At 38.9% G+C, this 15,795-nt stretch overlaps 2 protein-coding genes across 2 annotated transcripts; both read left to right on the top strand.

The window, feature by feature from the left end:
- The first annotated feature begins 2,833 nt into the window (after positions 1-2,833).
- LOC128544552 (ferritin, middle subunit-like) lies at positions 2,834-4,597 on the top strand. Its single transcript, XM_053514747.1, has 4 exons — positions 2,834-3,071; positions 3,180-3,326; positions 4,073-4,198; positions 4,300-4,597. Exons 1-4 carry the CDS (start codon positions 2,967-2,969, stop codon positions 4,453-4,455), a joined length of 534 nt encoding a protein of 177 aa, XP_053370722.1. The 5' UTR covers positions 2,834-2,966; the 3' UTR covers positions 4,456-4,597.
- A 6,675-nt stretch (positions 4,598-11,272) lies between these two features.
- On the top strand, positions 11,273-15,067 carry LOC128544487 (mannose-binding protein C-like). Its single transcript, XM_053514629.1, has 5 exons — positions 11,273-11,535; positions 13,693-13,883; positions 14,199-14,276; positions 14,399-14,473; positions 14,577-15,067. Exons 2-5 carry the CDS (start codon positions 13,703-13,705, stop codon positions 14,966-14,968), a joined length of 726 nt encoding a protein of 241 aa, XP_053370604.1. The 5' UTR covers positions 11,273-11,535; positions 13,693-13,702; the 3' UTR covers positions 14,969-15,067.
- The last annotated feature ends 728 nt before the right edge of the window (positions 15,068-15,795 follow it).

Below are 15,795 nucleotides of genomic sequence, written 5' to 3'. Positions count from 1 at the left end.
GACCTACAACTTATTTTGTTGTATGAGAGAACATACAGGTGCACAACTAAACCCTAATCTGTGAACATCTTGAAGTGATAATTACTTTATCGTCTGATGCTGCTAGGTTTGGGGTTTGAATTTAACCTCCTGTCTGTGTTTGTGGAGTTTCCATGTTCTTCCCACAGTCCACAGACATTCATTAAATCCAGAATGGTGTTTCAAATTGCCCCTAATGTATGCTAATGTAATGTATGAGTCTCTGCTTACACTCTGCAAAATATACAGTGACTGTATTCATTACGTGATGCAGATTATATCTAATTATGTCCCCTCTCTCTGTTAAGCTATACGTGATACCTGATGACAGTTCCACTTAGGTACCTATAAAGATCATTGGTGCCTGGTTAAGGAGTTTAACACGTAGAAGATTTTAATTTTGCTGGTAAAGTAGATTGCTTTAATCATGTTGTGACAGATTGCACAGCTGAAGCAAATCACTGAACGTGTTAACTTTTTTAAAAAATGGAATATTTTACTAAAATAATCTATTGGGTAAAAGAGACACTTAAAAAATGTAGATTGCAACACTCCTGAAATACTGTGAAAGTCTAGTAAAGCACAATACAGGATTTTAATGATTCACATCAAAGATTAAGGTTCAACAAAGCACTTACATTTACATTTGGGCATTTGGCAGACGCTCTTATCCAGAGCGACTTACATTTTTATCTCATAAGCACTTACAAACACACAGGAATTTTTCTCATTCTTTATGTAATTTGTTTGCAAAAGTAAATAGCAATAAAATCTATTTTAAAAAATATATGTATTTGTTAAAACTAATCCTCCAACCAGATTGCAATGTGGATAAAAAAGCGGTGATGTGCTTGTATCTTCTTGTTCTAGTGAGGACTCTCACCGCTGCATTCTGGACAAACTGGAGCTTGTTCCTGTAAAAAATATCAAGCCTCTTCAACATAAAAAAAGGTTTAGTAATAAATTTTACATCTATTTTAAGTTTACTTGATTTTTAGAGAAATTTGCTGGACAAAAAAACATTGCTGTTTAGTTAAAACAACACGTACCGAGTTTAAAATCTCAAGTTGACTCAACTTGTAATTTAAATATTTAAGTCAGCTCAAGAAGTTTTAGTTGTGGGCTTAATTGATTATATTTCTCTAGGGTTGACTTAGCACAACTTTTCATATACTCAAAAAGGTAAAATGTATTTCATTGTAATCATTGATGTAGTTGGTTCAAGTGATTGTTTTTCTACAAAATAGGTTGGCCTAACAATACTCAATGTGTTTAAAAAAACACAAACATTACTTTAAAAAAGTAGTTCTTCCAAAAGTAGTCAAAGAAGTTAAAACAGTGATCTGCATAAAACTGGAGAATAAAGGTTCTATTTTGCTTAAAGATCAATAAAATACACCAGATAAACGTTCAGTGTTTAAATATCACGACCAAACGTCACTCCTAAAGCTTTTGCATATCCACCCAGGTACCCAATACCTTCAAAAGGCCAGCCGTCACCCCTCATTAATTGAACATTTATCTAGTTGGATTTTTTTTTTTACAGTGTAGTTGAACAACCAGACGGTAAGGCGTTACAATGGTTCAACCTAGAGGTGATAAAAGCATGAACTAACTTTTCTGCATCTTGTTTCTAGTGACAGTATATTCCTGATCTTGCCAATATTTCTTAGATAAAGGAATGGTATCCTGGTAATATTATCTACAGGTGCTTCATATAAAAAATTGGAATCTATAATCACACCGAGGTCTTTTACTCCTGTACATGATGAAATATAAAGGCAGACCATGTCACTCCTTAACTGCACCAAAGTATCAAAACATCATCAGTTTTAACTTCACAAAAGACAAAAACAAAAACTGAAAATTTAATTATTACACAAACATGATGGCAGTGCAAGCGTTGAAATAAACCTGTATGATTATTCTGTATAGCATGTACCCTGTAGTTAAAATATTTCCCTGTAATAAAGTTAAATAGAGTTTAAATGTTTTTGCTCATTACAACTTTATTTTAAAGCTATTTAGTTGTAAACATTATTTAAATCATGCAATCTTATGCAATCTTATTTATGTTCATCTGTAACGCTGAATCAGCATTTTCCATGCGGGCTCATCTTCCCACGTCATGGTCCCAGGAGCCAGGGACGTTAGACAAACATTCACTACATTTCATGATTACTGTTTATACAGTAGTTTATAATAGTTTGCAGGAATACCTATTTTTTTATTTTAGATTTAGAATAAAGAACTGTAATTACCAACAAACATAAACAGATAATTAACTCAGTATATTATTAAATGATGTTATGAATAATTATGACAAGTATTTATTATTTATTTTTATTTTAATATTAAAGACTTTATTTTATCTATCTAATGGTGTGACTTTAACCCCATGTATTTTAATCTCACCGAGTTGAATTAATAAATCATTATATTACCCAATAATACAGTATTATTTAAGCAGTTTATATCATTTTTAAAAAGAATTTTTAATGTGTTATTCTGCAGATGTTCTCTGAAAATACATGCAAAGCCCTCCCGCTGCAAAATTATTTAATACTAATAAACAACAAATAGTTCAGTTTTTTTAAACCCGAAAATAATCCGAGTCATGACAAAACAGAGCAGGTAGAAAACAGCTGAGTCACGATTCACTCAGCAAGAAATCTAAAGAAGTTTCCGTGTGTCTGTAATAGTTAGTCGGGATTGGCCAGTCTGGATTTAACCCGCCTGCTAAAACTAAATTCTACTATTTGATTGGTTGTCGCGCTGCCCTGCGTTACCAGAGTGTATAAATACTGAGGCAGCGCGTCGCGTGGACAGATCGGTTCAGAGGTTCTTGCGTCAACAGTGATTGAACGGAGCTTCAGAGCGTTCGGGCTTAGTTTATTTATTATCAAGCTTTTTGTACTTAGTTAACAAAACCGATAAACCAGCTGAAAATGGAGACTTCTCAGATCCGTCAGAACTACCACCGCGACAGCGAGGCCGCCATTAACAAGATGATAAACATGGAGCTTTACGCCTCCTACACCTACACCTCCATGGTAAGGAGCTCAGTGTGGACTGATGTGCTGGGATTCGAGCTGGACAGCTGACTGTGTGTGTGTGTTTTATAGCTTGTTGTTAATAATACTGTTATTATTTTACCTCAGGCTTATTACTTTACTCGCGATGACGTCGCGCTCGAGGGCTTCGCGCATTTCTTCAAAGAGAACGCGCACGAGGAGCGCGAGCACGCCGAGAAGTTCATGTCGTTCCAGAACAAGAGAGGCGGCCGCATTTTCCTCCAGGACGTCAAGGTACCGACACACCTGTAGCGTCGTTCATACCGCGTTACTGTCCACTCACACACACACACACACACACACACACACACGCACACCTTTCATGTACATTTACAGCACCATTGCAGTGCAACATGCTAAATACAATTACAACATTACAGAGTTTGTTTTTAAAAGAAATTAACCATAAGAGAAACTTTTTTTCTGCTGCCTGAACAAAAGGTGTCGTCACTAGACAAACTGACATCATCTTTACACATTTGTGTAGTGACGTCATGAACACTGAAGTCTTGCTTTTCTGTGCTGCAGGACAGAAAGTGAAGGCCTGTTGGCTAACTTGCTCATTTTTGTCAGGGCTCCTGTTAGCTGACCTTAAACTCTCATGTGCTGTTACTGCTGCCACGCAATGATTGTTTAACCTTTAATCTTGGGCCATGATTGTGGTATCGGTTTCCAGGTGGACTACAAAACTAAGTTTATTGATTTACTTTATTTTTTTTTCCCTCAAAGTAGGAAACGTACAAATTTTTTTTATTCTAATTTGAGGTGTGGTCTGGGTACGAATTGATTTGCCGTGCGGTTCGAATCCGGACCAGAGTCTGGACTTTTAAGAGGCCCTGGTGTAGTGTTTACTAATGAAATACCACTAATCACCACATGGTGTCGCTCAATCATTAATGTCCAAGTTTTTTGTAGTGTAAAAGTTTGATTGTAAATACAGAAGGATCATAGCTCTCTAATCAGGTGTGTGTGTATTTAAGAAACCGGAGCGTGATGAGTGGGGCAATGGACTGGAGGCCATGCAGTGCGCTCTGCAGCTGGAAAAGAATGTGAACCAGGCTCTGCTGGACCTGCACAAACTCGCCACTGATAAAAGAGATCCTCATGTGAGTTACAGCTTAAAGAGGAGAACTCTTATTAAACTGAGAATGCTAACTGTTTTGTGACTACTGTAATTATTTCTTACACTTTCCTCTTTACTGTCCAGCTGTGTGACTTTCTGGAGACTCACTACCTGAACGAGCAGGTGGAGACCATCAAGAAACTGGGTGACCACATCACCAACCTCACCAAGATGGATGCCGGGAACAACCGCATGGCCGAGTATCTGTTTGATAAACACACTCTGGGAGAAAAGAGTTAAACCTGCCTCCACACTGATCAGCAGAACCTCCATCATCAAACCTAATGAGATTTCGTATGTGGAGTAGAGCCTGCAGTAGTGTCTAATCTCTCGTCCTGTGTGGAGGATTAAATGCTAAACTAATAAAACATTTTGAGCTGGACATGGTTGTCTGTAGTTCTTTCCCGATTTGTATTAATATATATTTAATGTGTTTTACAGATGCAGAGCTTTGTTTTCATGGCTGAGATTGATCACATTACCTAAAGTATAATCACTAACCTACACAGCCTGAAGATGATTATTATAAAGAGATGTGATTCTGTATCTGCATGATAACTGCATTATGCACAGAGGATGGTTTTCAATGTAGTGCCAATAACCCACATGGTGGTGCTGATTCCCCTGTGTAAATTAAACAGTCTTTGGCAGGAAAAATTAAAATCTTAAAACTGGGCCTGTATTCAATTCAATTTTATTTGTATAGCGCTTTTAGCAATTTTCATTGCCGCAAAGCAGCTTTACATAGTCAAAAAAATTATTTAGGTTTGTATGAAATGTGAATTTGTATGAATCAAAATGGTCAGTTTGTCCCTGGTGAGCAAGCCGAGGGCGACAGTGGCAAGGAAAAACTCCCTGAGATGGTAAAAGGAAGAAACCTTGAGAGGAACCAGACTCAACAGGGAACCCATCCTCATTTGGGTAAAACAGAGAGCAGTAAATGATCTTCGTTTATACAGTGTGTAGGGTGGCAGGCAGTTTAGCATAACAGTTGATGTTAATATGGAGTCCAGGTAGTTTTTGAAGACTCTAGGTAGACTTGTAGGAAGTTCCAGTCCTAAACTAACGAACTGTCAAGTCCCCAGAGAAACAGTTGCCAACACCAGTCGAGGCCAGAACCATTTTCTAGGTAGAGAGACTCATTCCCAGACACCAGACGCATCCCAGAGAGACACACGGGGCATCCATGTGACGAGATCTTCAGCCAGAAGCGGGGCACCAGGATGGGTCAGACAGGTCCGGAGGGCAGAGGGAGTCTGGATCACTGGCAGCTCAGGAACGACATGTGTAGCTCGACAGAGAGAGAGAGAAAGAGTGAAAGGGGGGACAGGAGGAGAGAGGAAAAAGAAAGAGGGGGGGAAAGAGAAGAAGAGGAGAGATGGCAGTTAGGTATGGTCACAGTCACACAATGTATAATGTGAATGTATATTAACTGTAGAGTGCAAGCAGAGACTCCGGCAGGACTAACTATGACAGCATAACTAAAAGGGAGAGCCAGAAGGAAACACAAACATGAGGGCTTCCTGACATGTAAAGCAAACAATCACCTCACCGTCAGCAAACCTGAGTGATCAATGAGAGTGAGGAAGACAGCATCCAAACATACCAGTTCACCATAATACTCTACGTCCATGAGTCCCCCAGATCTGCTCCTTTACCTATGGAAAATCTATTTATAAAAATGCTTGGCTAAATAAATAGGTTTTTAGCCTGGACTTAAACACTGAGACTGTGTCTGAGTCCCGAACACTATTTGGAAGACTATTCCATAACTTTGGGGCTTTGTAAGAAAAAGCTCTGCCCCCAGCTGTATTTTTCATAATACGCGGTACTGACAAGCAGCCTGCATCCTTTGATCGAAGTAGGCGTGGCGGATCGTAAGACACTAGCAGTTTGCTCAGGTACTGCGGCGCGAGACCATTTAATGCTTTATATGTCAAGAGTAGTATTTTGAAATCAATGCGAAATTTCACAGGGAGCCAATGGAGTGAAGATAAGATAGGGGTGATGTGCTCATATCTTCTGGTTCTGGTGAGGACTCTCGCTGCTGCATTCTGGACTAGCTGAAGCTTATTTATGCATCTAGCTGAACAACCAGACAGTAAGGCATTACAATAGTCCAACCTAGAGGTGATAAAAGCATGAACTAGTTTTTCTGCGTCGTTTAGCGACAATAAATTTCTTATTCTGGCAATATTTCTGAGGTGAAAGAATGCTATCCTGGTAATATTATCTACATGTGCTTCAAATGAAAGGCTGGAATCAATAATCACACCAAGGTCTTTTACTGTTGCATTTGATGGAACAGAAAGGCCATCTAAAGTTACGGTGTGATCTAAAATTTTACTCCTAGCTGTATGCGGTCCTATGACTAGAACTTCTGTCTTATCCGGATTTAGCAGAAGGAAGTTAATTAGCATCCAATTTCTTATGTCCTGCACACATTGCTCAATTTTAGTAAGCTGTTTTTTCTCATCAGGTTTTGCTGAGACATATAACTGTGTATCGTCGGCATAACAATGAAAACTAATACCATGCTTACGGATTATGTTGCCCAGAGGAAGCATGTAAAGGGAAAAAAGCAGTGGACCTAAAACTGAACCCTGCGGAACGCCAAACTCCACTAGAGAACATGCAGAATAATCACCATTTAAGTCTACATACTGATAACGATGGGTCAGATAGGATCTGAGCCAGGAGAGGGCTGTACCCTTAATTCCCACTACATTTTCTAATCTGTGAAGAAGAATAGCGTGATCAACAGTGTCAAAAGCTGCACTGAGGTCAAGTAATACAAGCATAGTTACACAACCCTGATCAGAGGCCAATAGAATGTCATTTACTACTTTAACGAGCGCTGTCTCTGTACTGTGATGAGGCCTAAATCCTGACTGATACAGTTCATGTATGCCATTTCTATGTATATATAAGCATAGCTGCTCCGCTACTATCTTTTCCAGGATCTTAGAGATAAAGGGGAGGTTTGATATTGGTCTGTAACTGGACAGCTGACACGGGTCGAGGTCAGGTTTCTTAATTATTGGTTTGATAACTGCTAATTTAAAAGATTTTGGAACATAACCAATGCTGAGTGAAGAATTAATTATTCTCAACAGGGGTTCTATTATTGCTGGTACTATCTGTTTAAGAAAATGTGTCGGTACAGGATCTAATATACAGGTTGATGAATTTGCAGAAGAGATGAGTGAAATTAGTTCATTCTCTTCAAGGGGAGTAAAGTATTCTAGGTTCTGGTCTGACATGGCTAGATTAACATCTGCATCAATTACATTGTTCGGTTTCAAAACCTCAATTTTATGCCTAATATTTACAATTTTATTATTAAAAAAGTTCATGAAGTCCTCACTATTGCATGAAGTTGTTGTGGAGATTTCTGCAGTGGTCTTATTTCTGGTTAATTTGGCTACAGCATTAAATAAGAATCTAGGATTATTTTTGTTATTTTCTATAAGAGTGGAGAGATATGTTGATCTAGCTACACTAAGAGCTTTTCTATAGTTCAGGATGCTCTCCTTCCATGCTATTTGAAATACTAGTAATTTAGTTTGACGCCATTTACGTTCTAATTTCCGAGCGGTCTGTTTTAAAGTGCGCGTGTGATCGTTATACCAGGGAGCAAGTTTTTTATCTCTAATAATTTTTCTTTTGACTGGAGCTACATTATCTAAGGTATAGCGAAATGTCGACTCTAAATATTCAGTCGCCTGATCGAGTTCTGTGGGGTCAGACGGTGATCTAATCGAAGTTGGGAACTCTGGGAGATTACTGATAAAACTCTGTTTGGTAGTTGATGTGAATGTACGTTTCATACGGTAGCGCGGCGCTGTGTGTACATTATTATTGTGACACACTTGAATTGAGACAAGATAGTGGTCTGAGATAACTTCAGATAGTGGTATTGTGAATAAATTTCTTATACTTAATCCAAATAATATTATTAAATCTAAAGTGTGACCTGCTTTATGAGTGGGTCCTACTACACACTGATTTACTCCTACCAAGTCCAGTATAGACATAAATGCAGTTCTCAGAGGGTCTTCTGGAGTATTAACTAAGTCCATTCAGGACTAAAGAATTTCTAGCTCAGAGTAGGACATAAACGTTTAAAAAGCCTTCTACTCACCACCTAAAAAGCAGTGGTGATGATTTTGACAAGGAGAAACCTCATCGGTGCACCAAGAGTGAAATATGGGTAAAAGGAGTTACAGTTAAAAGTTGCATCTCTATCTGCCTCATGATAAGCATGGTAATCTCTTCACAGAGGAGCTGATGACAAAGGAGCTGGCTGGGAGCTCCAGAAAGTTTACCAGGTCATGATCACCATCCCGCTTGTAAAAAGCTCTAAAGTGCATTACCTTCAATTCACGGATGGGTTTTAATGATTTTAATAAACCAGGAAGAGACGCTGTCAATTTTAAGTGTAAAGACAGACAGCGCTGTACCAACTTTGCCAACACTGCACCTGAGATGTTTTGAGTGTGTAGACATTGGGTATAAAAGCCTGAGCCGTGCTCGGGGGCGACTCGGCCGGGGTACAGCAACTGCGGAATGGAGACAGCAGGCAGGGGAGCACCAGTGATTTGTAGCCTGGAGTCAGTGACCACCAGAGCAGAGTCAGAGCTGACGGAGGTCAGTGAGAGAAACAACAGCACCACTGAAATAAACACTGCACCCAGCGCCAACACAAACACTGCGAACACTCAAAACACAGCAATTATAAAACTTGATGCCTTTAAAGTCATTAGCACTGACAGTAACTCCATCCCTAGTGTCCACTGAAACAGTGACACAACCACTGACAACTGATATTGTACATGACACTACAGAGAGGCTAGGGAGGAAAGGAGAGGAGAAGTTACTCATTGCAAAACTATCAAGAAAACAAGAGTAATGAGGTTAAAGAAGAGTGAAGGAGCAGAGTGCAGCACAGGCCACACAGACACGGAGGGAACAGAGGCTGACCCGGGTCACTTAGGCTGGTGGGGTTTCTTTTAATCATTCGTTAAAAAATAACTGATCATTTGTTTGTGATTGAAAAAAAAAAATGTTGACGTGTTCTTTAACATCATTGCTAAAAAAGAGTCAATAAAAGTCAGTCTCTTCCTCTCTGCTAAAAAACAATCAAGTTAAAGAATGTAGCTCTCCCAGTGTTTTAAACTGTACTTTAAAGAAAAAACCCATATGAGTTCATCTGAAACTGCTTTTAAACTAGGAATGACTAATTTGTAGTGTGCCAGGGTGTGACTGCTTCCCCTGCTTGCAAGATTTTATATTAGTTGTATTGTTTTACACCCGAGTACCTGAGACAATTTGCATTCTCCAATACAGCAGGTGGCAGTGTGCACCTAGTTTGCAAGCCACCCAAAAAAAAACAAAAAAAAAAACACACACAAAGAGAAACAGAGAACATGTAAGTCAACCTTTGCATTATACCTTATTAAAGATATTTCAAAAAGAAAGTGAACAGCGACCCCCTTGCCTGATTTCCTGCTTTATCGGCTTATGGATAGAAAATGAAAGATATCAAAGGAGACAGACACGGCTGATGAGGTCAAGTTCTTAGCAAATACCTTGCTCAGATGCAGATCGAAAAGAAGGTTGGCTAAAAAGGAAAGGAAAACTCAAGCTTTGTAAGGAACTTCCAGATGACTCCTAGCACAGGAAACCATAACTCTGGAGAAACTGTGATGACCTTTAGTGATAAACCCAAACTCTGCAAAATATGTGATAACACTTAAAAGGAACTGTTGTAAGACCATAAGTCACAGGGCAAGTTCTGGAGCTTTTGGGCACACTGGTCCTTGTACTCATTTGCTTTAAGTTGTAACTGCTTACATATAAAGTCATTAAAAGGACCACCTCCCGTTGTGAGGCCAGTGCCACAACAGTTGTTACTCAGAGGTATTCTGTTGAATGTAGGACAGATGATCCTAAAGGCTACATTCTCAAGGACTTCAAGGGTAAAAAGGTAAGGCTAAATAAAACCGATGCTTATCTTGGCAGAATTTGTCACAGAGAGTGGTTTGCTCTTTTAAAAATGTTTTACAAGCTGCAGCTCAAGATCATCCAAACACGACTGACGTGATGGCATGTTCATGGGTTCCATGTTGACCTGCTCTAGCCCTTTTTTTTGACCATTTACAGTAATTAACAGAATCCCCAACACACAGTGGCATGAAGCAAAAAAGTACACTGAAAGCACAATAACGTGTGCACTCAGAGTATGTGCTGAATCCTTGGTATGATGGTAGGAGCCCTTGTGGCTGGAAGAGTGGCTTGAACATTAGAGCAGTCTGTTGAAGAGATACTGCACAGAACTTCCCAGGCCTAAGGCACACAAAAGGGGTAAGAAGGAACAGTCTGTTCAAAAAGATTATTATTTCAAATAATTACATTTAATATATAATAGAGGTCCTTTAACTCTTCCTGAACTATCAGAGAACCACAGTGGATATAAGCTAGTTACCTAATTTTACTGTGCATTCCTAATTATAGAAAATTCAAGAAAAGTTCTTCCTCTTTTGGTTGCTCATTTATATTTAGGCATTTGGCTGATGCTCTTATCCATAGCAACTTACATTATCTCATTATACATGTGAGCAGATGAGGGTTAAGGGCCTCACTCAAGGGCCCAACAGTGGTAACTTGGTGGTTTTGGGCTTTGAATCTGGGACCTTCCGAATTGTAGTCCAATGCCTTAACCACTGAGCTACCCCTGTATCCTAATGCTGATGTTAGGAGTCGCCACAGTGTATTAGTCTCTATTTGTTTCTAACTCTGTTTTCTACATCTTCCTTTCTCACTCCAACCTCCTGCATGTCCTCCCTCACGACATCCATAAACCTCCTCTCTTCTCCTCCTGCCTGGAAGCTCCATCTCCAACATTTCCCTTCCGATATACAGTATCCCTCACCCCTTCTTTGCCCATTTCCAAACCATCGTAATCTGGCCTCTTTAACTTTGTGCCGAATCCGTCCCACCTGCACTGTCCGTTTAATGTACTATCTTTAGCTCTGCCACCTCCAGCTCTGCTTCCCGTCTTCATGTCAGCGACAACGTCAACATTGCTGGTCTCACTACCATCCTGTAAAGTTTCCCTTTCATTCTTGCAAAAATCCAAGAACAAAAAACAGACAAAAACCACAATATAATTTAATCCAACTTCTTAATACACAAGGAATAACAACAACAAACACCCTGTGCTGCATTTCTTAAGGGGCGGGGCATGACCTAAATTGTTTGAGCAGACCGCTCTGTCCGTACATGTCCACTGTCTGCTTCAGTCTTCACAGTAAACTGGTGAGTTGTTTAATCACATTTATATATTTCTATGACATTTTAATATATTTATCATGACATATTTAGTTACTGGTAGATTTATGTGATATTAGAAATGAACTAATGTAATCAGTAACTTGAAAGACTTTATGTTAACTTGCATAACTAAAATTTTGCATTGTTGTTTGGATTGCTTACTAATTGTATACATGCATCATGCAATTGAAACTTTTTTCTTACACAGAAAGATACTTACAGCTTTTTTAGAACCTTAAAAAAAAGCCATAGCATTTTGTATACATTGTATATTTTATGTTATATTTCCTTGCATTGTAAAATTGAGATTAAGCAATATCTTAGTTTTTTTTATTATTATCTTATATATTATATTGTCTAAACAATTCCTGTTGTGTCCTAATAATGTTACATTGAATTTTGAATAACAGTTATAGATTATGTGGCATTATGGTTATGTGCTCTGCACCAAACTGACGGTGAAGCCCGGTGGAATCATGTCTCTCAGATGTTACAGTAAATATACCCATTTACAGGTTCTTCTCAAAAAATTAGCATATTGTGATAAAGTTCATTATTTTTTGTAATGTACTGATAAACATTAGACTTTTATATATTTCAGATTCATTACACACAACTGAAGTAGTTCAAGCCTTTTATTGTTTTAATATTGATGATTTTGGCATACAGCTTATGAAAACCCAAAATTCCTATCTCAAAAAATTTGCATATTTCATCCGACCAATAAAAGAAAGGTGTTTTTAATACAAAAAAAAAAAGTCAACTCCTAAATAATTATGTTTAGTTATGCACTTAATACTTGGTCGGGAATCCTTTTGCAGAAATTACTGCTTCAATGCGGCGTGGCATGGAGGCAATCAGCCTGTGGCACTGCTGAGGTGTTATGGAGGCCCAGGATGCTTCGATAGCGGCCTTAAGCTCATCCAGAGTGTTGGGTCTTGTGTCTCTCAACTTTCTCTTCACAATATCCCACAGATTCTCTATGAGGTTCAGGTCACTAGAGTTGGCAGGCCAATTGAGCACAGTAATACCATGGTCAGTAAACCATTTACCAGTGGTTTTGGCACTGTGAGCAGGTCGTGCTGAAAAATGAAATCCTCATCTCCATAAAGCTTTTCAGCAGATGGAAGCATGAAGTGCTCCAAAATCTCCTGATAGCTAGCTGCATTGACCCTGCCCTTGATAAAACACAGTGGACCAACACCAGCAGCTGACATGGCACCCCAGACCATCACTGACTTTGGGTACTTGACACTGGCCTTCAGGCATTTTGGCATTTCCCTCTCCCCAGTCTTTCTCCAGACTCTGGCACCTTGATTTCAGAATGACATGCAAAATTTGCTTTCATCCGAAAAAAAAGTACTTTGGACCACTGAGCAACAGTCCAGTGCTGCTTCTCTGTAGCCCAGGTCAGGCGTTTCTGCCGCTGTTTCTGGTTCAAAAGTGGCTTGACCTGGGGAATGCGGCACCTGTAGCCCATTTCCTGCACACGCCTGTACACAGCGGCTCTGGATGTTTCTACTCCACTTCCGCAGGTCCCTCAAGGTCTGGAATCGGTCCTTCTCCACAATCTTCCTCAGGGTCCGGTCACCTCTTCTCGTTGTGCAGCGTTTTCTGCTACACTTTTTCCTTCCCACAGACTTCCCACTGAGGTGCCTTGATACAGCACTCTGGGAACAGCCTATTCGTTCAGAAATTTCTTTGTGTCTTACCCTCTTGCTTGAGGGTGTCAATGATGGCCTTCTGGACAGCAGTCAGGTCGGCAGTCTTACCCATGATTGCGGTTTTGAGTAATGAACCAGGCTGGGAGTTTTTAAAAGCCTCAGGAATCTTTTGCAGGTGTTTAGAGTTAATTAGTTGATTCAGATGATTAGGTTAATAGCTCGTTTAGAGAACCTTTTCATGATATGCTAATTTTTTGAGATAAGAATTTGGGGTTTTCATGAGCTGTAACCCCAAAATCATCAATATTAAAATAATTAAAAGGCCTGAACTACTTCAGTTGTGTGTAATGAATCTAAAATATATGAAAGTCTAATGTTTATCAGTACATTACAGAAAATAATGAACTTTATCACAATATGCTAATTTTTTGAGAAGGACTCGTATTGGTTGTTTAAAATAACATGCTGTTTATGTCAGTGGTTTGAAGATGGCACTGTTGTTGTCTGTGCTGCTGCTGCTGCACTTTGAGCTACATCTGGCTCTCGGAGCAGAGACACCCATCTGTCCTGCACTGGCTGGAGTCCCAGGTTCTCCTGGACATAATGGCCTTCCTGGAAGAGATGGGAGAGACGGAATTGCCGGATCAAAAGGTGACAAGGGAGATCCAGGTATGTATATATTTTAAATGTTTGTATTCCATATGCAATACATCCCCAAGTGATGGAGTGTTGCATCAGAGGATTGGAGTCCAAAATCACCTGATATAAATCCATTATGGTTTAAGATGAGGTAAACTACCTCATGAGGCTGACTGAGAGAATGCCAAGAATATGCAAGTTCTAACAGTTTGCTAAATTGTAATAATGTGTATCCGTACATCATAAAAAATTTTTTGGCTAACATGAAAATAATTTGTATGAGATTAAGGTATGTCACATCACAAAGTGATAGGAAAACGTTCAAGTTTGTCTTGCTTTTTTTAGGACAAGGTATGCAGGGACCTCCAGGTAAAATCGGGCCAACAGGACCCAAAGGACAAAAAGGAGATATTGGTCTACCAGGTAACAAAGATTAACTTTTGTACAATTTGACAGGGAGGTTCTTAATAGTCTCTAAATGTAGAAATGATAGAGATTATTTCAACAGTGCACATGGTTTAATCCTATTCTCATCCTCATTTCAGGGATTCCTGGAGAAACCTCTTTAATTCAGTCAGAAATCATCTCCCTCAAATCGAAGCTATCTCGTTTGGAAAAAGGTAGAGTTAAAAAAAAATTAAAATTCTTATTCAACCCCTTATAATTGGTTTGCATAAAAAATTAAATGAATTACAAATATAACGCCTTGTCAATTTTTTTAAGTTATCAGCTTTTCTACATTTAGAAGAGTGGGACAGAAGTACTATGTGACTGATGGAACAACAGGGCAGTTTGAAGAAGCAGTGCGATTCTGCAGGAACAGTGGAGGAAAAATTGTTTTACCAAGGAGTGAGGAAGAAAATCAAGCGTTAGTCAAAGTTCTCTCTTCCTTTAGCTCAGCAGCTTACATTAGGGCAACAGATTTAAAGGAAGAAGGGAGATTTGTAGATGATGAGGAAAAATCACTAATTTTTACAAAATGGGGCTCTGGTCAACCAGACAATTATCAGGGCTCACAGGACTGCACCATTATCCATAAGTCTGGAATTTGGGATGACAACAACTGCACTAATAGTTTTCTTATGGTGTGTGAAATACAAGACAAAGACAAATAAGATGATCTTAACCCCGTGTTTATGGTAAAGTGGTTCATTAATCACTAGTGTAATTCTTTTTAGCTAGAAATGTTTAAATACTCATCGAAGTAGCTGCTCCAGTCTAAGGTAATTTAGAAAGTTCCACATATTTGTATTCTCCAGGCTGAAAAGGATCCCCCTACCCATAGGGGGGTTATTAAGAGAAGCCAGAGGTAAAAAGAAATTAGGGAGAGTTGTTAAGGTGTAACGACTGGTGAACCTGTGACGAGGTCTTGATCTTCCTGGAGGAAAGAGCAGCATAAAAAACATCGAACAAGTTGTGTCTAAGACCTCCACTTCTATTGAGGGAAGGATTTTCCACTTGCACATATTCACCCGTCTATCAAACCATCGATCCTCTCTGTCCAAACTTTCTCTCCTACTCTCACCTTTGCTATTGTTAACATATAAGATCTTTTCAGACGGTAGGATCCTTTTGACCCTGGAGAATACAAATATGTGGAACTTACCAACTTCCCTCAGACTGAAGAAGTTACTCGGATAAGTAGTGAAATGTTTTAGTATATTTAGAAGTACAATACTAATATAAAACAAACCTAGTATTAAAGAAGTGCAGCTCATCTTTTTAAATACTGCATTTCTGATTCATTATCTTATCTCTATTATCTTATTCATTAGCTTATTTTTGAGTATGATTTTTCAGTACATGTTTTACTGTTTCATAATTTTTTATTCAAGAGAAAACATTTCACTCTGTTCAGATGGATTAAAAAATACTAATCACACTGCCAGTGGGGTCATTGTGTTCTCTCATAGTTACTACACAAATTGTCTGGGTTAATATT

The sequence above is a fragment of the Clarias gariepinus genome, chromosome 16 (genome assembly GCF_024256425.1).
Source record: "Clarias gariepinus isolate MV-2021 ecotype Netherlands chromosome 16, CGAR_prim_01v2, whole genome shotgun sequence".
NCBI lineage: Eukaryota > Metazoa > Chordata > Actinopteri > Siluriformes > Clariidae > Clarias > Clarias gariepinus.
The sequence above is the reverse complement of the archived record's forward strand: the minus strand, read 5'-3'. Positions and strand labels throughout refer to the sequence as shown.

Excerpts from the sequence above, each read along its gene's own strand:
- LOC128544552 (XM_053514747.1), top strand. The coding sequence starts at position 2,967 with ATGGAGACTTCTCAGATCCGTCAGAACTACCACCGCGACAGCGAGGCC. Across the intron at positions 3,072-3,179 it reads CCTACACCTACACCTCCATG|GCTTATTACTTTACTCGCGA; the intron begins GTAAGGAGCTCA and ends ATTTTACCTCAG. Across the intron at positions 4,199-4,299 it reads CTGATAAAAGAGATCCTCAT|CTGTGTGACTTTCTGGAGAC; the intron begins GTGAGTTACAGC and ends TTTACTGTCCAG.
- LOC128544487 (XM_053514629.1), top strand. The coding sequence starts at position 13,703 with ATGGCACTGTTGTTGTCTGTGCTGCTGCTGCTGCACTTTGAGCTACAT. Across the intron at positions 14,277-14,398 it reads AGGAGATATTGGTCTACCAG|GGATTCCTGGAGAAACCTCT; the intron begins GTAACAAAGATT and ends TCCTCATTTCAG. Across the intron at positions 14,474-14,576 it reads GCTATCTCGTTTGGAAAAAG|TTATCAGCTTTTCTACATTT; the intron begins GTAGAGTTAAAA and ends AATTTTTTTAAG.